At 43.3% G+C, this 22,271-nt stretch overlaps 1 protein-coding gene across 1 annotated transcript in view; it reads left to right on the top strand.

Moving 5' to 3' along the window:
* The window catches only part of LOC308307166 (alanine aminotransferase 2-like), a 28,832-nt gene extending 7,334 nt beyond the window's left edge, over positions 1-21,498 (top strand). The window contains exons 3-12 of the mRNA XM_080752337.1: positions 4,194-4,283; positions 4,513-4,621; positions 11,735-11,868; positions 12,888-13,131; positions 13,591-13,670; positions 14,643-14,779; positions 15,816-15,990; positions 18,503-18,658; positions 19,575-19,687; positions 21,128-21,498. Of these exons, the coding sequence (XP_080608463.1) occupies positions 4,194-4,283; positions 4,513-4,621; positions 11,735-11,868; positions 12,888-13,131; positions 13,591-13,670; positions 14,643-14,779; positions 15,816-15,990; positions 18,503-18,658; positions 19,575-19,687; positions 21,128-21,218 (1,329 nt within the window). The 3' untranslated portion in view covers positions 21,219-21,498. The remainder of the gene's footprint in view (positions 1-4,193; positions 4,284-4,512; positions 4,622-11,734; positions 11,869-12,887; positions 13,132-13,590; positions 13,671-14,642; positions 14,780-15,815; positions 15,991-18,502; positions 18,659-19,574; positions 19,688-21,127) is intronic.
* Positions 21,499-22,271: the final 773 nt, after the last annotated feature.

Here is a 22,271-nt window from a genome sequence, read left to right as displayed (position 1 = left end):
TCCAATATAAGGAATATAGGAGATTGGTCTATCAGCCAGCAGACCCAGAGGCTCCAAACCAAACCTTGTAGGAGCCAGTGAGATGAATCCACAAAGACTAATAGTTGACACAGATACCAGTATAGTATGACTAGGGCTGTCACGATATGACATTTTACATGACGATTAATTGTCACTCAAATAATTGGCGATTAACGATTTAATTGTGTTTTTGTCGTTGATAATTACATTTCTGTTTGGCTTTTAGGCTTTGAAGTTGTACATGGTAGATATGACACATAACCTAAATATACAAAGAAATTACTGACATATTTGACAACTTACTACTTAAAAAATAACTTTGATAGTGGAAATAGCCGATCTACAAGCTCACAACTTGTGAGCTTGTAGATCTGCTATTTCCACTATTTTTGACATGGAAACGATTATGACGATTATGAAAAATAATCACGATTATGTCAAATAATCACGATTAGACGATTATGTAATAATTGTGACAGCCCTAAGTATGACACGTGCCTGAAAAGAATTTGGTTTTAATTTTGGGTAGAGGAAAAGCATCCATTTGCTTACTGTGTGGAGTACCATTTATTGGTTATGGGGAGTACACAGCATATGCGTCTTTTGCTTGCATGAAAACAGAAGAGTCTGTGTCCCTCGCTGTGGTACTTTCAAACAAACCCTGCCCCCACTTCATGTGTGGTCACTGCCTGTTCCATTGCTGTGCCAAGCTCACCCTGTGCTCGTTTCAATTTCAAAGACCCCCAGTTTGGCATGGATTTACGTTACGGACTGAAGGTCCATTTGGTTCCTAACTAACTACACTGTCAGTCATTTAGCTGGGAAGCCCTGGAACCCTCTCAAGGATCCCTGACTGAGGGACCCCTGAGGGACTAGTTTTAAGAACCACTGTACTCTGTTTGCCGGATAACTGACACAGGGAAGAGGGAGCTAGTTTTTGGTCCTTTCTCTCAAAAACAGTTTAAAGGGATATTCCACTTTCAAAAAAACTTTTGGTCATTGTATGGTCTAATCAGGCTTGTATGAACACCCTGAACAGTTTTTAATTTGCTTCATTCAGTATTTAGATACGGTATTTGATGTAAATGTTACCAGCTCCAACACGCCCAGGCCCTCTCCACATACACACCCATTGTAACTTCAAACTCCATTTTAACCATGATAGATTCATCAAAAACACCCATTATTTTTTCTGGTGACTCATAATACCCTCCTAATACGTGAGCAGACCGTGTTTTTTCAATAACTTTTTTCATTTATTTTCAATAAAATATTATTGTATTTAATGTTTTCCATTTTCCCAAAGAATTATTAAAAATAAAAGAAAAAGGTTATTGAAAAAACACGGTCTGCTCACGTATTAGGAAGGTAAAATGAGTCACCAGAAAAAATAATGTGTGTTTTTAATGAATCTATCATGGTTAAAATGGAGTTTGAAGTTACAATGGGTGTGTATGTGGAGAGGGCCTGGGCGTGTTGGAGCTGGTAACATTTACATCAAATACCGTATCTAAATACTGAATGAAGCAAATTAAAAACTGTTCAGGGTGTTCATACAAGCCTGATTAGACCATACAATGACCAAAAGTTTTTTTGAAAGTGGAATATCCCTTTAAGTTGCAAAGTTCAAAGAGCCTCCTTATGTATGTGGCATATGGTAATGGCTTTGTCCTACAGTAGGACAATCAGACATGGTTTCATTGGATCTTTTCAAATATTTTATTTCTATCACCACAGCTGCAGATTCCTGGATTGTGGTTGCATTTCCACTGATGGAAAACAATGTTTGATTGCAATTGGCGAGTGTGGCAACAGTTCCCCCATGAAACTCCTAAAGTAATAACACTTGAGAGTTGGAGGAATTTCTGTGGTCTTCGCGACTCTTCAGCCATAAGGGTTTCTTTTGGAACCTGGCTCACAGATTAGCCGATGTGAAGTTTGTACTCTTTGCTTAGTACGTAATACTCTCCAGTATTCTTCTGTCTGTCTCTGTTTCTCACCCTCTCTCTGTCTTAATCTACCTCTGTGTCTCGCTTATTTCACCTCTAGTATTGCTTACGATAACTTAGTTTAACTTTAAAGAAGCTCTCTGGTAAGAGTAGGTTTCAGACTGGGCAGCTGGCCTGTCCAGCTGTAACAACCAGAGGAGCAAGTCATTCAGCCTTGGACATGCTTATCGTTGCTGTCGGGTGGAAACCTTGTATGTCCAAAACTGTTACTTTTCAGGAAATACCCTGTGTTCCAACGGATCCAGTGTAGTTATTACTTAGTCACAAGCTCTTGTTGATACTTTTCTTTTGTTACATATTTATAAACCCCACAGACACACTTTATCACGTTCACTTTGACTTAAAAAAAAAAAACAAGCCCCCAACGTGTCGCAATGCAAACATGTTTTGAGCTTGTAGATTGACCATTTCTGCTACTTTTGCGCGACACACTTTCCAACTAAATAGGGCATTCATTTATGAAAAGACATAAAAGGTTGAAATATGGAGATACAGGGTTTCTGCCTGACCAGGACGATTCTGCATGTTACTTCACTTGTACGTTATGTTCTAGATGGGTATGTTCGGCCCGACAATACAGACCTACACTAAGTTATGAAATAAGACCTACTGTAAAAGAAACCACAACCACATCATAGTTGACCAAGACATGCTTAGACTCACAGTTGAACCAAGGACAAAACACTGGAAGGCCAGAGTGCACACCGATGGAAGTAGTATAATTGCTGTTGAAAACTATGCGATTGTATTTATTTATTCATTTTATTTATTGTTTTGTTTTTTTACAAATCTTTTTATTGAAAAGAGTAAATCAGTGACATTTTACGGAAAGCAAGACACAACATGCATAACAATAAAATATAATAAAAATCAGTAGACACAATAATTGCGACCGTAGGTCGCATTTACTACCAAAACCTCCACAGGCTGTCTGTCTGTGAGTGAGTCCGTCACACTTTTGCCCTGCTCATATCTCCACAACCGTTGCCCCCATCCATGCCAAATTTTGCACACACACTCCTTGACTGCCAAACTACAACCTCAAAGGACCCCCGGAGCCCCAGGGACCCCCAGGTCCCTGGGGGACCCCCAGATGTAAAAAATGACCAAATGTGCTCACACGTCACACGTCACACTTTTTCCCTGCTTATATCTCCGCACCCGTTGACCCGATCCATGCCAGATTTTACACACACACTCCTTGCCTGCCAAACTACAACCTCCAAGGACCCCCGGAGCCCCAGGGACCCCCAGGTCCCTGGGGGACCCCCAGATGTAAAAAATGACCAAATGTGCAAAAATGACCAAATGACCACCCCAACGGGGCTGCTCACGGGGAATTCCCGGGGACCACCGACTCCTGGTGCTCCAGAACGGATGCAAAAGTGGTGGCGCCCCCAGTGGCGGACCCCCTGCCACTGCAGCGCACATAAAATGCCATAACTCGGGCTAGGAGCGTCCGGGAGAGCCGGGGCCGGTACCTATTCGTCCGCCAAGGCAACGCGGAGACCCCACCCCTCATTTCTCACATGGCCCTATTCTAGCGCCACCTTCAGGCCGATTTTTAAAACACATTTTTGGACACTGCTCCTACAGTTTTTGCCCTAAAATCACGAATATCACTACACAGCATGTCTACACTCATGTCATCAACATGGATCAGGAAGATTTTGGAAAAACAAATTTTTGCCCTATTTGTGGAGATAAGCCACCTACGGTCGCTTATCTCCCGATTAGGGAGTCTTACTGGTACAAATAGTGTTTTTATTGATTTCATTGTGTTTAATTTCTTTCTATGAGTAGGCAGAGATGAAAGCAAGGAAGACACTGAAAGTGAGATTAGATGTAAACGGGAAACACAAGTGTGTGCAAAGTGCAAACATACTTTTGTGTGTGTGTTTGTTTTTGCCTCAAGTCTGACAGTTTAAGCCATTTCAGATGGAAGCAGCTGTGTCCTGACTTGTGCGTCGCTCTCTCTTTTCTTGTACTGGCACGAATCCAATCTTCACACACATGCTTTTTTTCTGCAATAAACACCATCACTGAGCAGTTTGGAGATTACATAACCTTATTTTCTCTGTCTCTCTGTGATTCTCTCTCTCTCTCTCTCTCTCTCTCTCTCTCTCTCTCTCATTTTCACTCTATCCCTGCCTCCTTCTCCAGGGAGTCAAGAAGCCTTTCACGGAAGTCATCAAGGCAAACATTGGTGACGCTCACGCTATGGGCCAGAAGCCTATCACATTTCTCAGACAGGTTGGTACGCAGTTTCCTTTCACGTCACACAGTGCAATTAAATCCATATTAGAGTTTATGCTTAATAAAGCTGCAATGTGGCATGTTATTATTACTTGCATGAGCTGTGTGTGTGTGTGTGTGTGTGTGTGTGTGTGTGTGTGTGTGTGTGTGTGTGTGTGTGTGTGTGTGTGTGTGTGTGTGTGTGTGTGTGTGTGTGTGTGTGTGATATTCTTGTTCTGGATCTCAGGTCTTAGCTCTGTGCTCCTACCCTGATCTTCTCGAAGACAACAGGTTTCCAGAGGACGCTAAGCAAAGAGCACGGCGAATCCTTCAGTCATGTGGCGGAAACAGCTTAGGTCAGAGAACTCTCCTTCTGCACTTCCATTCCCCCGCCTCCCCCTTGATTTTCCCATCTATTCCAGGAATTCTAACAGCTGCTCACAGCATCACTCTGACTCTATCATTCACTACATCAGTGGTTCCTAACTTTGGCGCTGTACTGGTGGTTGTCTATGCTACATTGGTTCATGTGGTGTCTATCAATCTAGTGCTCTTTAATTAGGGACTGTTTGGTACAAGAGTGCCATCTGAGTGGAAGGATAAATAATCAGCAGCACTGTATAGAAGTTGGAGCCACTCTTACTACCTAACTAGTCTCGCGTGGCCAGACTGTTGACTCTGCGATTTGCAAATGCTCCCGTCATATAGGGCTGTCACAATTATTACATAATCGTCTAATCGTGATTATTTGACATTATCGCAATTATTTTGTCATAATCGTCATAAACGTGAATGTTGAAAAATGTCAGAAATAGTGGAAATAGCAGATCTACAAGCTCACAACGCGTCGCATCGCGACGCGTTGTGAGCTTGTAGATCGGCTATTTCCACTATCAAAGTTATTTTTTAAGTAGTAAGTTGTCAAATATGTCAGTAATTTCTTTGTATATTTAGGTTGTGTCATATCTACCATGTACAACTTCAAAGCCTAAAAGCCAAACAGAAATGTAATTATCAACGACAAAAAACACAATTAAATCGTTAATCGCCAATTATTTGAGTGACAATTAATCGTCATGTAAAATGTCATATCGTGACAGCCCTAGTACCCGGTTAAAGCGGAAGTGAAGCCTCCTCCCGACTTCCGTTTAGTTTTTAACATTGGGCACATTTATCCTAATATGAATAAAAATCATTTAAGCATATTTAGCTGGCTGCTTAGCAGAAATGACATTTTAAAATATATTTTCATGAACGGAAATGCCAGCTTCCATTCCTCGCCGTTCAGGAGTGTTCCTCTACATAGCATTCAGATATGTGGAATAGTGGAATAATGGAATAGTTGTCTGGCTACGCGAGACTACTACCTAACTAAACGTAATACTTTAGTTACTCTTCCTGTTTAGTATCTTTATTATCTACTAGGCTGACCAGCGTCATATTACTTGTGTACGTTGACAGGAGGCCATGGACCTGTCATATTGGTCAACAACAACTGTAATTTAGTTATTTTTAAAATAATTGTTGAGCAATCATCCCCCCAGGCTATGGGATACGCATGCCACCAGGTTGGCCAATCACAATGCTCCTGTCACTCTGACTTATGGGATCTACCAGTCTGGAACTAGCCAATCTCGGACATACACTAGGTTCCTGACACAAGCCAACATAACACAAAAATATATATTTATAAACGTGAAAACGAAATCTTAATGTTTGCACACATTCAACTCAGTCTGAATTGTCATAAGTCAGCCCCCCTTTTACAGAGTGGGGGGTGCTGCTGATTTAATTTAACGACCCCAAACAGGACTGACTGGTATGTCAGTGAGGCATGAAGCATGCATGAGAAACTAATTTCTCTTATTGTATCTCTCCATCTAGTGAGGAATGTCACACACGCACACTCATGTTCCATTTCATTTACAACTGTCAATTTATGTGAAAATGTGGGGCAGCAAACACTCAACATTAAATAAAAAAACGTTTGATCGACTGGTGACACAAACATAAATTGATACAAGGCATTAACAATCAGGCTTTGCAGGTTATGGAAAGGTTGAATGACAGAAATATGAGAGAAACGTGAAGAAAGTTAGTGTGAGAGGAAGGAAGTCAGTACCGTTGATGTACAACTGGTAATCACATCCTGAGCTACTCTTTTAGGTTGTAATTTCACTGCAAACATCGTGACTACTAATTGAAGCCGAGGCCGAATTGCACGAAAGAGCCCTGACAGCACATGGTTGGTTCTACAGACTCCAAATTTTGCACGCAGATAGCTCAGACCTTTGCCTACGTTCTTAGCTATGCCTCGACCCGACCCGATATGTGGTTTTCCGGAACCAACGCGAAAGGTTCGGAATCTCCATATGCGGAGTCCTGACTACTAATTGAAGTCAATGGACGCGAATCCGAATTGGCCCGAATCGCATTAAAGAGCCCTGACAGCACATGGTTGGTGCTACAGACTCCAAATTTCGCACGCAGATAGCTCAGACCTTTGCCTACGTTCTTAGCTAGGCCTCGACCCGACCCGATACACAGTTTTTTGGATCCGGCACGAAAGGTTTGGAATCTCCGTATGCGGAGATGACTGACATCGCGCCGTTCCGGAGCAAGCGCTGACTCATTGTGACATCACTTCATAAAAGGCTCTGACATCACATACGCCACATGAGTCAACAAAAAATCTCTGTGAGTGTGTATGTATGTATGTATATATATATATGTATGTATGTATGTAATCCGCGTATCTTGAGAACCGTTCGTCCCACCAGCTTCAAATTCAGCGCGCGTGTTCCCTGCCGCAGCAGGTAGTGCAGTGGCCGGCCTCGACCCGACCCGATACGCGATTTTTCGGAACCCAGCGCAAAAAGTTTGGATTCTCCATATGCAGAGCTGTTGTCTGACATCAGGGTCTTCCGGAATCGGCACAGTGTCTGCAGAGATCTCCATATATGGGCATAAAATGGACGCAGACAGACAAACAGATATATCCATATATGGGCATAAATGGACTCAGGCAAACAGATGGTCAAAATGGATCCTATGACAACAGGTATAATGGGGTTTGCATTACACAGAATTCGGCACACGCGTTCCCCACCGCAGCAGGGAGTGCAGTGCCCGGCCTCGACCTGACCTGATATGCGGTTATCCGGAACCACCGCGAAAGGTCCGGAATCTCCGTATGCGGAGCTAATGTCTGACATTAGTGTTTTCCAGAACCGGCACTGTGTCTGCAGAGATCCCCATATGGGCATAAATGGACGCAGGCAGACAGATACAGATATCTACATATATGGGCATAAATGGACACAGGCAAACAGATGGTCAAAACAGGTTATGACAACAGGTATAATGGAGTTTGCATTAAAGGGTGGGGCATTCATTCCGTATTTACATCGTTCCCGAGTAGGTCGGTCCTCGACTAGACGCTCGGCCGACTGTCAGGCAGATACAGAGATCTCCATATATGGGCATAACTTGGACGCAGTCAGACAGATATCTCCATATATGGGCATACATGGACACAGTCAAACAGATGGTCAACACGGGTCCTATGACAACAGGTATAATGGGTAGTGTTGCCCGATCACGTGATCGGATCGGCCGCCGATATGGTCATTTTTATAAGATCGGAGATCGGGAAAAAAATATTGATTTTTTTTAATTATTATTATTATTATTTTTTTCAAAAAAATATTTTCTGGGAGTACTGAAAGTTACAGGTAAGGTGAATGCGATATGAAATGTAAGCTTACCATAATCACAGTAATCCTTAATCATTTTCAATCATATTCAAGAGCTTTTGGAGAAATGAGCACAGAGCCCTGCAGAGGGGAGGTGATTGTGTCAGACTCTGTGTCCAGCTGGCAGCTGATGCCAATAAGTAGTAATTGGCCCCTTGTTAATGGATCAAAGGAAGGCAATTATGTCTCTCTGCACTGTCAACTAGCTGCTACTGAATAGTTTTCAAGCAGACTGGTTAATTGGTTCTTAACTTATTTTGTTTCAACTTTAAAAATGGCCAATGTTTTACCAGTTTTTATATAGTTTGTTGATTATTTTTTATGCTGTAATGGTCTATTTTATTTTATTTTTTGAGGTATTAAACAGGTTTTAAAAGTCCTTAAATCGTGACTTCACTGCCAAATTTCAAAGGCCACACCAAAGGTCCGCTGCACAATGCTTGAGAAACACTGCACTAGTAGGCCTATACCACTATACACTACTCATAAGCTTTGTTTTTAATTTGTTGATTCAGTGCTGCACTAAGTGATAAGAATGAATAGAATTTTTTTTTCTTAATGCCTTGCCAAAAGATCGGATCGGGAAAGATCGGGATCGAATCGGAAGCAATAATATTTGATCTGTATCGGATCGGAGGCAAAAAAAACCTGATCGGGGCATCCCTAATAATGGGGATTGCATTAAAGGGCGGGGCATTCATTCTCTATTTACATCGTTCACGTGTTGGCCAGGTCACCGACTAGACGCTCGAGCTTCTAGTCACTATAATTATAGGGCATACCTCCTGGTGGTGGTTTGTGCTCTACAATATGTATTTTCGTTTTCACTTGAGAACTGAGTCAACTTGCTTACTTACTTCACTAGAGTTAATTTAGCGAGGACAGTGTAGATTATATTTTTTCCTTTTATATGTAAATGGACTGGTGCTCAACTCCAGTCCAACATTTTTACTGATGAAGAATATGAATCCAATAGTTCCAAGTGAGGAGAAACATGGACAAGGAGTTTGTGAACTGTGTAGATAGGAGGTATTTGATTTTCATGAGTGAGAACCACTTGACATCTTACATCTTACTTATCCTACATTTAGTTTTTAATTATTATTATTTCAAAACTATTTTCACTAGTTTGGGTCCCCGGCAAAAAAAAGTTTGGGAACCACTGCTCTACATGCCTGGATTGGTGAATGGTTCAGCACCACCACCAACGGACAGCGCCAAAACAGCGTACAGAGCAGCCACTGTCTCCCACAGAGGCAATAGTATGTGTAGTTCAGCCAGCAATATTATGTCAGGATTAGAATGCACCTTGTGTTTTGAAAGGTCCACTGCAGTTTGGGGTCGTTGATGATAAATTAAAACTTTCCATTCTGCTGCTAGTGGCATCAAAAGTTAAAGCTCCAAACAGCCCAGAACAAACTGATTAGGGTCGTGCTTGGTCTTCCTCCTCGGGCCCACCTTACCGTTTATCACCACATAAACTTGGGGTGGCTCAAAGTAGCTGACAGAGTACAGCAGCTTGCAGTGGGCCTGGTGTAAAAGGTACACTACACCTCCAAGATACCCATGTACCTGACAAACTACTTCCTAATGGTCAAGGATGTCCACGATCACAACACCAGAGGCAGCTCCACTAATCATGTTCAACCTAGATTTAACACTATAAAAGACTCTAATTCGTTTTCCAGCTATACCACCAACATGTGGAACGCAAGCCTTAAAGAGGGTGGTGCCATAGTTTTGTACTTTTTCTGGTTTTCATGTGTCTAGGAGGTTGAAAATATTTCATTAGACCCCCTGGTGTGGTTGTTATGAGCAATTATGTATTACCTTTGTATTTTGGGTTTCTTCCTCAAGGCTGCCACCTTGTGGGTCGATCCAAAAACACAGAGTGACATCATATAATCATCCCCTCCCCTTTTACCATTCACCCAACACTGTGGGTGTGGCTAACTTCAGCTGGGTCACCACCCACCATGACAACCAGCCATACTTAATGAACTGGTGGGTGTGGCCACATAAAAACCTAATTTAACTTTCTGTCATGGCACCCCATGTTTAACACTTTGCCGTCCGAAATAGAATGGTGGTTGGTAGATTAGCCGTGAAATTTCTATTATTGTATTGTGATCTGAGACATAATATTATGTTTATAAACATGAGCCCGCCGCCCCTCCTTCTTGGACAGCGCCGTTGTTTTTTCTTTTTTCTTTTCCCCCCAGGTCATTAGCTCACCGTGATTGATTTTCTCGATCTCCGTTGGGATAGAATGGGGGTTTTGGCCGATCATCGATCTCCCCGTGCGTTTCACGTGTGCGATCCGTTCACGTAAATGTCCCCGCAAATAATCCATGTGTGACTCACTCAAGAACAGAACTGAAAATTTTCGCTAGCATAGCCCCAAGCATGGCTGCAGTAGGAGCACTAGTGTACAGACAGCAAACGGATGGCTGGGAGTAGCCTTGGAGAAGGAAAGGAGCTGACGTCACCTCTGCTTCATGTCAGACCGTGCATGAGCTATCAATGCACGAGTGGTGACTAGGGAAGGTTAGACGATCGCCGATTTTCGGATGAAAATCATTTATTTCGGTAAATACGGGAAAGTACGGGAAAAGACGATTGGCTGCCCCTCCCCCCCTTGGAAGTCCGATATAGTACGATTTTAACATTAAGGGGCTCCCCGTGGCTTACAAAGGGTTAAAGGAGTCACTAGCCTCCTTCAAAATTGGTCTGAAAGTCCCCTTCAGACGGCTGCTACTCAAGACTTGTAAATAGACTAAGCCCCCATGTTTCCACCCGCCCCCTCTTTCCCCCCCATTTTTCTGCTTTTGTAATTGATGTTATCCTATGCAAAGTACTCTGTTCTATCCGTCTGTCTTTCAATGTTATATGAGATACATAAAGTGGTTCCTGTGTAAATAAGCCGTAAAGCTGTCATGAAACTGTACTTTTTCCTATTGCAAACTGCTAATACATTCATCAATCAATCAAACACCCTCTGTAACTGCTAGGTCCTCTGTGCTGCTAGCTGCTTGTTCTGCTGTACTTTTAGCATGAACTTGTTTTAGTCCACTTGGGCTGTTTTATCAGGTGGTGGTTTGACAGATATCTGTATGTTTATGTTCCCGGAGTGGCTCTGCAGGAGGCTAAACTTGTCTATAGAGGGTGGGTGGGTGGGTGTATCTGGAGCTAAATCTTGCAAACTGCTGGACCAATCGGCACCATATGTCTTGTGCACTTCCAGTAGTAGGCCACAGAAGTACACACTATGTCTTTTTTTATATTTAATTAAAATGTTGTAAATGGATGATTGACTGATGATCTGATTGGGCTGTGTGTGCGTGTGCGTGTGTGTGTGTGTGTGTGTGTGTGTGTGTGTGTGTGTGTGTGTGTGTGTGTGTGTGTGTGTGTGTGTGTGTGTGTGTGTGTGTGTGTGTGTGTGTGTGTGTGTGTGTGTGTGTGTGTGTGTGTGTGTGTGTGTGTGTGTGTGTGTGTGTGTGTGTGTGTGTGTGTGTGCGTACAATGCTGTACTAATATTATGCTCACATTGCTGCACCAGAAAATATGTGTATTTATTGTTTTCCAATAAATGTATAAAAGATCCTAAAATGTAAACGGTAGCTACATTTACATTGCTGGTTCCTAGTGTTTTGCATACCAGTCAGTCCTGTGTGTGAGTCAGCCTCTGAGCGTGTGTTGTCATGTGCTTTTCAGGAGCTTACAGTGCTAGCCAGGGAATAGAGTGCATCCGCCAGGACGTTGCTCGTTACATCCAGAAGAGGGACGGTGGAATTCCCTCCCACCCAGACAACATCTACCTCTCGACAGGAGCCAGCGACGCTATAGTGGTATGACTGACTGTACGCCTCCTTCTGTCCACGTTTGAACTCAAATCATTCACTAATCAGGCCAGCTTTTTTCCAGTTATTTATTTACACTGGTGGTTCTCAAACCTTTTTGATTTCAAGTAAACTCTCACAGTCAAGCCAGATTTCAACTGCAGCTTTAGCACCACACAAACTAAACCACGTCACACCACCCCAGAGCATACGAGCGGAGTGGAGCGCGAGCGGTGCGGGGAGCGGAGCGGGAAGTTTTTTTTTAGTTGCGCGTGAGCGAGCGACTTTTATAATGGGTCTGAGCGCCGACCCTCCTCCGCTCCGAGCCGATCCTGTTGGGGCCGCGCGCCGCATGTTTCCAACAAAACAGTGGCGAGTGGAAAGCACTCCAAGTCTCCATCAAAGCCGAGGCTCACGTTAGCGCAGCCATTTGTGTTGGGAACACACTGGCAAAGGAGAAAGTGTTTCGGACATGGTAGCAAACTACTTTTTTTTACTCTGATTGACGGCCCTGAGCGGAGCGTGGAGCGAGCGCAGAGCGAGAGATGCGAAAATCAAGTTGAGCGACGGAGCGGCGGGGAGCAGTGCGACGAGCGAGTGAGACAAGAGCCCTCTGGAGCGCGGAGCGGCTTTTGTCATCGCTCCATTCCGCTCGTGTGCTCTGCAAATATCGACATTTTATCGACATTTTCCATCACACAAAAGCACCCCCTCTCAAATCTATAGGTTAAGAGTTCCAGACTCCGGTCATTGACACTCCTTCATAGGTGGAGGTCATTGCATCGATGTAATGTAGATGAGTGACTACCTGTCCTGTATTCAAATGTTGCACATGCGGGTGTACCCCAGCTATCTGTAAGAAACAAATTGACCCTTTTAGCTGTGATTATAATACAAAAAATGGGGGGGGGGGATTTGCCACCCGCACTGAACGGACACACACTTGTTGTGCTTTTGTGTAACTTGGTCCTACGAAACAAAACTCGACACACATGACATACACACATGTTCTCTGCTCTGCCTCCCAGACCATGCTGAAGTTGTTGGTGGCCGGCGAGGGCCGCGAGCGCACCGGCGTGATGATCTCCATCCCGCAGTACCCGCTGTACTCCGCTGCCCTGGCCGACCTGGGCGCCGTGCAGGTCAACTACTACCTGGACGAGGACAAGTGCTGGGGCCTGGACGCCGCCGAACTCAGGAGATCCCTCGCCGCCGCAAGGCAACACTGCAATCCCCGCGCCCTCTGCATCATCAATCCTGGAAACCCGACTGGTATGTGTGGTGTTTTGATTGACACGCACGCACGCACGCACACACACACACACACACACACGCATACAATGCAGCAGGTAGCAACATTGCATGCAGTGAAAATCTTTTACAGAGAGCTTCTTCAACAGTGAGGATAAAAATAAAATAAGGTAAAAATATGACCACAAAGAAATAGGAATATATTTTTCGATAATATATTCATATTCATATGCATGAACAATGCAGTGTAACAGTATGTGGGTGTAAGTGTGTGGGTGTAAGTGTGTGCAAGTACTGTAAGTGCACCAAGCAACAAAATCCTTTAAAAAATATATTTTTAGTCTTTAGAAGATCAATTCAACGGTTAAAAACGACTCCATAGTTTACACTTCAGGTCTGACTTTATTTGTACTGATTTGTTTTCAGTAAATACATATCCATTATTCTAATCTATAAACCTGTGGTTGTCCTGTGTGATAGGTCAGGTCCAGAGCAGACAGTGCATTGAAGATGTGATCCGATTCGCTAAAGAAGAGCATCTTTTCCTCATGGCTGATGAAGTAACTTCATTAATCTTCACTTCTTCATGTACTATATTAGAGGTTTTATGTCACTGAAATCTAGAACATATGCCTCATTGAAATATGCATGTTAGACATTCAGTTGTATTGGAATGGGATGGGAGTCGTGGGAAAGTGAATGAGGAATCATTTCTCTTCATAATATTAAACACATCCCACTCAGTCAGTTTAACAACATAGGAGTAGTAATAATAATATACGAGGATACGGAATGAATACATTCCGTATCATTCCAATGTGTTTGGTACATATATGGCTTCCCCTACCTTTTTCTTTTAGAAATTAAACACCCTTTGCTGTGCCTTACGTCTCTCCATAATATCTCTGCTGCAATATTTCACATTCTCGTAAATCCTAATAACAGAAATAAAATTATAAAACTGCAGAGATTTTAAAAAGGTGCAAAATAATGCTTTCCACCACAAAACAAATAATCGTTTTAATAATGTTGTCAGGTTCAAAGTTATTGCTTTGTTTATTCAGTATATGGCAGCCATTATCCATGCTGTTTCGGTTTTTGTTGGGGGATGTATCTTTTTCCCATAACAGATGCTTGGAGGCAGGCGCCAAAACTGCATGAGTGCTGCCTTACATTATGCAGGGAAATAAGGTGCAGTGTAGTATTGCAGTGACATCTAGTGGCTGAATGTTGTCTATAGCAGTGGTTCTCTAACATTTTCATGTCAAGGACCCCAAATTGATATACAGTATTTGGCTGGTGCCATGGCATTGTTCCGAAGGTTCATTGTTCCGAAGGTTCATTAGTCCGAATTTGTTAAGAATACTATGCCTAACTCTAACCCTAACCCTAACCTTAACCTCAGTAACCCTAACTAAATTCGGACTAATGAACCTTCGGACTAATGAACCTTCTGAATTATGGGCAGGGTGCGGGATGGGGACCTTACATGTAGTGAATCCTCATGACTGTATATTACCTCTCCATGCCAGGTGTACCAGGATAACATCTACGCAGAGGGCTGTGCCTTCCACTCCTTTAAGAAGGTGCTCTTTGAGATGGGACCAGAGTATTCGGACGCTGTGGAACTGGCCTCCTTCCACTCCACCTCCAAATGCTACATGGGAGAGTGAGTCTCTGCGACTAAAGTCGCACAGGAAAATGAGAGCATACACAGTCAATAAATAAAAACCCCAGGACAAAGATCCACTAGTCCTAGACAATTTGCCCTCCTGGCCCCCAAACTGTAGAATAAACTCCCTGTCGCACAGAACTACAGACTCACTCCCTAGCTTCAGCCGTGGACTGAAGACTCACCTCTTCAGACTCCACCTAAACCCTGTAAAGCCTCTATCAGAGTCCAGGGTGAAGAGCTATTCACCGCAAATTTTAGGTGATAAGCTATCCACCTAAAGTGAGAAAACAAGTGGAGGCCATCATAGTCAGTCACGGTGAAGTCCTATCACTGTGACTGACTGGTCTAGATCGACCAATCAGTGAACGGGGTGATGGGCCGATCTGTCTGATAGTAAAAATCAAACCTCGGTTCGAAGTGGAGCGGTGAATTTGAGCAGCTGTACCCTATGTGAGTGAGTGAGTGAGTGTAAACTGTGCCTGTGAGTGAGTGGTGAGTGTGCCTGGCCTGCACAAAACAGCGCCCCTCCTTTAACTAGTGTGTTGTGTGTGGCCACTCAAGGTATTGCCCAGGCTACGGACAGGGCCAGCCAGCCAGCCAGCCAGCCAGCCACATACCCACGGATATACCTGTTCATTGGGAGCGCTTTCACCGCTCCAAAAACAGAGAGATGTCGGGGTTCGCAGTGGATAGCTCTTCACTGCGAGTAATGACGTAATGCTGTAGTTTTATGACTTAAAAAGACTACACCGCGGTGGATAGCTTATCACCGCGGTTCCTACTATGATAGGGGCTTAACACTCCCCTTCCCTCAATGACCATACATGCCTATGTTATTGTTTTTCTAGATTGATATTCCTATGCATTTGTTGTATTGCTGTTGATGTACTGACATATTATCTTGCTGATGCTAATGACCTGCTTATTGTACGTCACTTTGGATTAAAAGTTTCTGCTAAATGCCTAAATTGTAAATTGTAATGGTACATACAGTACAATAGCATTCTGTCTCTTTTGTGCGTGTGTTTAGGTGTGGTTTCCGAGGGGGCTACATGGAGGTGATCAACCTGGATCCTGAGGTGAAGTTGCAGCTCACCAAGCTGGTGTCGGTGCGTCTGTGCCCCCCTGTCCCGGGACAGGCTCTGCTGGACCTGGTGGTGAACCCGCCCCAGCCTGGAGAGCCCTCCTATGAATCATTTATGAAGGTCTGGACATGCACACTATGCTATGCACACTATGCTACTGTGTGTGTGTGTGTGTGTGTGTGTGTGTGTGTGTGTGTGTGCGTGTGCGTGCGCGTGTGCGTGCGCGTGCACGCACACACACACACACCCCCAAATGTGGGAGCTAGCAAAATTAGAAGCTCGCAAACATGATGCGGTGGAAGGGAGCTTGTAGATCGGCTATTCACTGGCAAAGACGATGTAGAGAAAAATACTTGCAGACCTACTAGAGCAGTGGTTTTCAACCTTTACAGGCCGCGACCCCCAAAATAATCACATTTTAACTGGGGACCCCCCACCCTGACAAGCACTAAGAGCTGAGGCATTACATTTTGTATAGCAAGGTTCTATTGTGAAAATAGCAGATCTACATGCTCACAACGCCTCGCAAGCAACGCGAGGTGTTGTGAGCATGTAGATCGGCTATTTTCAAAATCTCTGCCTCTTATATTTGACAATTTGGCCAATGTTTCATTTGTCATTTTAGTGGTATTAAAAAGTCCTTAAATTGTCACTTTAGAAATGTGCAGATACCTTCTATATACACTTAAACTTTATGTTGGTTTGTTTACTGTTGAGTGAGTAGACAATGTTGCACATTAACACTTTCCCAGCCTCCTAGAATGGCTGTCGGTGGTTTAGCCGGGAATTTCTATTATTTCAGGAATATACATTATGATCTGAGACAGCATTCATTTTACAAGACCACCACCAGATAGCCCCAACGACATGTCTATTGTTTCACTTAAAAGGCGTCGGTGATTCACTACTCACCCTGTTTGAGCCGCAGCTATCCATTGCCTGCAATAGGGGATTTTAGCGAAAACATCCTTCCCACGAGGCGCTCCGCGTGCATGATCCGTGCACATCAATATAAGCGCACGACATGCTCTCTATATGCACACTCCATGTCAACTTGATTCTGGGTGAAATTGGGGCGTACGGAGGCTAGGCTAACGCTCCTGTGTATAATGCGTGGGGATGCTAAAAACAGCTATCATGACCAGGAAGCGATCAAAAGCATCTTTGAGACCTGATTGATTGATTGATTATTTTATTGGCACAATGAATTTACACACATGTACAGTGGACACAAAAAAAAACATGCAGCACGGCCTTGGTACAGCAAAAAGCATTCTGACCAATAGGAACATCCCAATAAGTCCTTTTACAGTCTTGATTCCATTGGAAGTCCTTGGCACTGAATTTACAGAACATGGCAATATTCGTTGCATTTGATAAAAATAAATAATTCACATATATGTTCGGTGCAGGAGGAAAAAAAGAGGGGGTGATGGGGACTCACTTTTCACCTGTCTTCGGGGAGAAATGATGACTACCTACCCCTCTGACCTCCTGAAAGATGAATTTTCAGGGCCGTTTTAAAGGAGGCCAGCGAGTTACTTGTTTTAAGGGAAATAGTCAAGGAATTCCACACTTCAGTGGCTGTATTGTAAAAGGAGAATTTCCCCATGTTTGTACTATGGGTTTGTATTATTAAATTGTTATTTGCGCTCCATCTGGTGTTGTAGTTGTGGGTGTAGCTTACTTTTTGGAGGTGTTTGGTCAAATATGTGGGGGTTGATGATATATTTGGATTGACTATTTTGAAAGTCGGACCCATTTTCAATTGTTTAACCCTGTCTTCTACATTGAGCCATCCTAGGCCCGCAAAATGAGTGGGGGAAATATGGGTCATTGGCCCCATACCAGGTAGAGAAGTAGGCGAATCAATTTGTTTTGGGAAGTTTGGAGCTTTGTCTTAAGTGGCATTTTGATGTTGGAGTACCAGGAGGTGCAGGCATAGTCGTAATGGGGCTGAATGATGGCCCCAGCAAGGCCCTTTTGTTGACAAAAGAGGACATATAGGTAATCTCTTCCTTGCTAGTGATTTCTGTGTCATCAACTTTGATCTTGAAATCGTTTATATTTATCTCCTTTAAAAGAATAGATTCCGTTTTACCGAGATGTAGTGACAGTTTGTCGGTAAGCCAAGTACGAATTTTGGTGACTTCTGAGCTAAGAGCTTCCTCAACCTGCAATTTGTTCTCACCCGAAATCAGGAGAGCTGAGTCGTCAGCGAAAAGGAACAGTTTACAGTTACGGGCCGTATTCATGTCGTTAATGTAAAGTAGAAACAGTAACGGCCCTAGAATGCTCCCTTGGGACTGGGAGCTGCGTCCCTTTGTTTTTAATTACTAAGTCTGGCTAATTGAAGTACTAAAGAAGTACGGGCGAGTATGGTTGCAATAGAAAGTGGCTGGGAAAGTGTTAAGTTAATCATCTGGGGACCCCCCCAAAATAATTTGGGAACCACTGTACTAGAGGGCCCAGGGAGACCCTGATCAACTAAGTATATAGGGTTCAGTGGTTACGTGACATGATCCTGACATCATACTCACCAATGTCACCATGATACTAATAAAGATTTATTTGATTTATGAAATTCTTTGGAAACATTCTAACTAACACGTTTACGTCGCCGCCTCGCCAGGAACGGAATGCTGTGTTGGCCGACTTGAAAGCAAAGGCCAAGCTGACTGAGCAGACCTTCAACACGGTGCCTGGCTTCACCTGTAACCCTGTCCAGGGTGCAATGTACACCTTCCCCCGTGTCACTCTACCCCAGAAGGCCATTGAGCAGGCCAAGGTCTGTACTATGTGTGTGCACCCTGTTTCTTTTGGCTTCGTTTATTAGCTCTGGGTGTTTTTATTGTTTGTTTCTTTAAACCCAAACAACCCAAGCACTGACTGGCCTGCTTGCTTACCAGAATCCACATCTGTGTTTACGTTGAACCTTTATTTTTGTCACAGGTGTAGGAAAGGTACAGAGTACGAGAACCGAACCATAATTACATAAGAACCAGTAACACGTCTAAGGGGCGACAAGCGACCCTAAAGGGCGAGGTCACGCCATGTCGGACCAGTTACCCATATATGGAGACCCCTGGTACTCATATATGGAGATATGCTGAGCCTGTGATACCCCAAACATGCTTACTCAGTTATTCGTTATGTGAAAGTCCTATGTCTATGACATCTGACATCATACATACAGTACAATCCCTTTTATGCCCATATATGGAGATCCCTGTTTGTAGAACCAGCCACACAGTCATGGGCTGTCTTCCTCCATATATGTGAATTCCCATATGAAGTCCTGTTAGATATGGGCTTAATATTGATTGCATCAGGGATCTCCATATAAGGGCATAAAAGGGATTATGTTAGTGTGGTTCCCCTGACATCACAGTGATGTCAAAGCGTCAACCCATAGACCGTAAAAAAGCGTACACGGACGGAGACATGATGTGCTGTTTCTCATACTAAACTGCGAGCTACAGTCGCAAATAAATGTAACAGTGAGTTTGTGTGTTTTATAAATCCATGCTGTGTGTGTGTGTGTGTGTGTGTGTGTGTGTGTGTGTGTGTGTGTGTGTGTGTGTGTGTGTGTGTGTGTGTGTGTGTGTGTGTGTGTGTGTGTGTGTGTGTGTGTGTGTGTGTGTGTGTGTGTGTGTGTGTGTGTGTGTGTGTGTGTGTGTGTGTGTGTGTGTGTGTGTGTACAGAATGAAGGCAAGGCTCCAGACATGTTCTACTGCATGAGGCTGTTGGAAGAGACTGGTATCTGCCTGGTTCCAGGCAGTGGCTTTGGACAGAGAGAGGGAACCTATCACTTCAGGTAAGCCTTAAATCAGCCCTCTGTCCTGGCCCAAAGTACCATTCAAAACCGCTTGGTGGTGCGATTATGTTCTCATTTCATTGTAGCCAATGAAAGTAATATATCATCGTTGTCGGGTGGAAACCTTGTATGTCCAAAAGTGTTTGTTTTGTATTTATCATTTTTAAAATGATTTAAACTAATGAAAACAGCCGATCTACAAGCAGACAACGCCTCGCACATGCTTGTAGATCAGCTGTTTTCACTACTTTTGTGCGACGGCCTTGTGTGATGAAGCAGTGCTTTTACTTTGCGAAATAAAATTACAAATTTGAAACTTGGAGATACAAGGTTTCTACCCAACAGTGATGATATAATGGTGGTGACTTAACTGTAAGGGTGAGGGCAGATTCTGAAATCTTTTTTTTTTTTTTTTCTATTTGAAATAACCAACGTCTGTTAACAATAAAAAAAAAAAAGAAAAGTGATTATAGTAGCCCTACTACCCTAGCTAGCAAGGGCCCAATGCAATTACCGTATTTTCCGGACTATAAGGCACACTTAAAAGCCTTTAATTTTCTCAAAATACTACAGTGCTACAGTACTCCATTGCGCCTTATATATGGATCATTCATTGACATTGAAATTCCCTTTAGCACAGATGCATAACACAACGGTAGCGTCTATTATGTGCGCCTTATAGTCCGGTGCGCCTTATATATGAAAACAGTTCGAAAATAGACCATTTATTGACAGTGCGCCTTATAGTCCGGTGCGCCTTATAGTCCAGAAAATATGGGGTATGTTGTTTTTTGGACTGTTTCATCCGACTATTTTATAGATATTATACTGTATATAGTTAAAGCTATACTGTGTAAGTTGCTCAACTAGTGGTCAGTAGCGGTATTGCTTTTTTCGGCCGTTTTTCGTCCGGAGTCGTCGCGGACCACCGCCGCGGACCACCGGAGCGGCGCCAGCAAACCACCGCGACCGATAGTAATCCGTGGAGGGGTAGAACGCATGGTAGAACGTAATTTTCTGGCCAGGATTTGTGGATTAAGAGGTTAAAATCCTTCACCATGGTAAACACTGTAGCCAAGCGGAGGCGCTTCCTGGAGACCAGAACAGATAAGCTGTGATTGGCCGGTAGTGTACCATGTGTGCATGATCGGCGATGTGATTGGGCAACGTATACACAACGTATACAGATGATGCAGATTACGTCATTTTGGCGCGAAATCCCGCCCCTGTCACTGCTAAGAAGAAAACATATAAAGAGAAGGCTTCAGAAGCTGAAAATAACGGAGTGGGTGTTCTAAAACTTTAGCGATTTAACAGTTAGGACAATTTTAAGATTTGTTTTATAAAAAAAGTTACATGGTACAACTTTAAGTTCCTAAGTTATTATTTCACACTTTTCTCTTACCTATCTACTTCTTTCCTTTGTGTCACTCTGTCTAGAATGACCATCTTACCTCCAGCCGAGAAACTGAAAGTTGTATTGGAGAAAATCGGGAAGTTCCACCAGCAGTTCACCCAGGAGTTCTCATAACAACTTTTCTCTGGTTTTCATCAGCCTCAGAATATCTATGGCAGAGACTGAAATGTATTTCAGTGTACAGTATTTCAGGTGCCTTTCTTTCTGTGACTGAAGCAGGCCAGTGGAACAACACCAATACCAGTATGAGCGTTCTCTCTCTCTCTCCAGTGCCCTAGAAAACAAACTCTTTAGTGCTCTTTTGTCATGGAGGTTTAAAAAAAAAACTTTATTTGTGTATACCTGTGATTTGTATGTGTGAAATCTAATTAAAAGGAAAATTATATATGTTTTAATTCTTCTTAACTTGGTCTTGGTGTGGATGTAGTACTGTATGTAATATAGAATATATGGAATGATGTGGATATATCAGGATGGACAGGAGCAGCGTGGCTCCAGTTTGGATCTTGGACAAACTCGGGGGTTAAAGCTCTCAGTCCTGGGGACTGATTTCAGTCTTGAGGATTCCATAGGGGCCATTTCTGAGATTGCTCCTACAATTTTTGCCCTAAAATCACGCAAATCGGTACACAGTATGTCTACACTCATCTCATCAACATGGATCTGTCCCATATAGCGCCACCATCAGGCCGATTTTTTCAAACACATTTTTGGACACTGCTCCTACACATTTTGGCCTAAAATCACGCTGGGACCTGACCGTCGCTTATCTCCCGATTAGGGAGTCTTACTGGTGGTAGAACATAGGATTTTCTGCATTAAATAATGACACAATTTTTATGTATGTTTTCGTCATATGGGGTGCCAACTTCACAGAGGTCCAATCAATGGTGTCAAGGCATGACATTAGGGCTTGTCCTGTTGTCCGGGACAACTAATACATCTTTAAATGTAGCCTACTGGCTCATGGTTTCACCTTTTCTGTGATGCTCCTATAGCAGCTTTGTGCTGTATGCAGACTGGACTGTGGAGTGGAGAGGGGCAAGGGGGTCTTATTTATTTGTTAAAAAAAGGACAAGTGATGCACTTGTCCAGAGTGCTTCAAAAAGTTGATCTGATAGGGTAGCGATCTAATTATCGGCTGTTCTCGTGCAGTTCAATGTTGGA

Source organism: Nannobrachium achirus, assembly GCF_963921795.1.
Source record: "Nannobrachium achirus genome assembly, chromosome: 21".
Classification (NCBI taxonomy): Eukaryota; Metazoa; Chordata; class Actinopteri; order Myctophiformes; family Myctophidae; genus Nannobrachium; species Nannobrachium achirus.
Note: the sequence above shows the minus strand (reverse complement) of the source record. Positions and strands in the feature narration are given on the sequence as shown.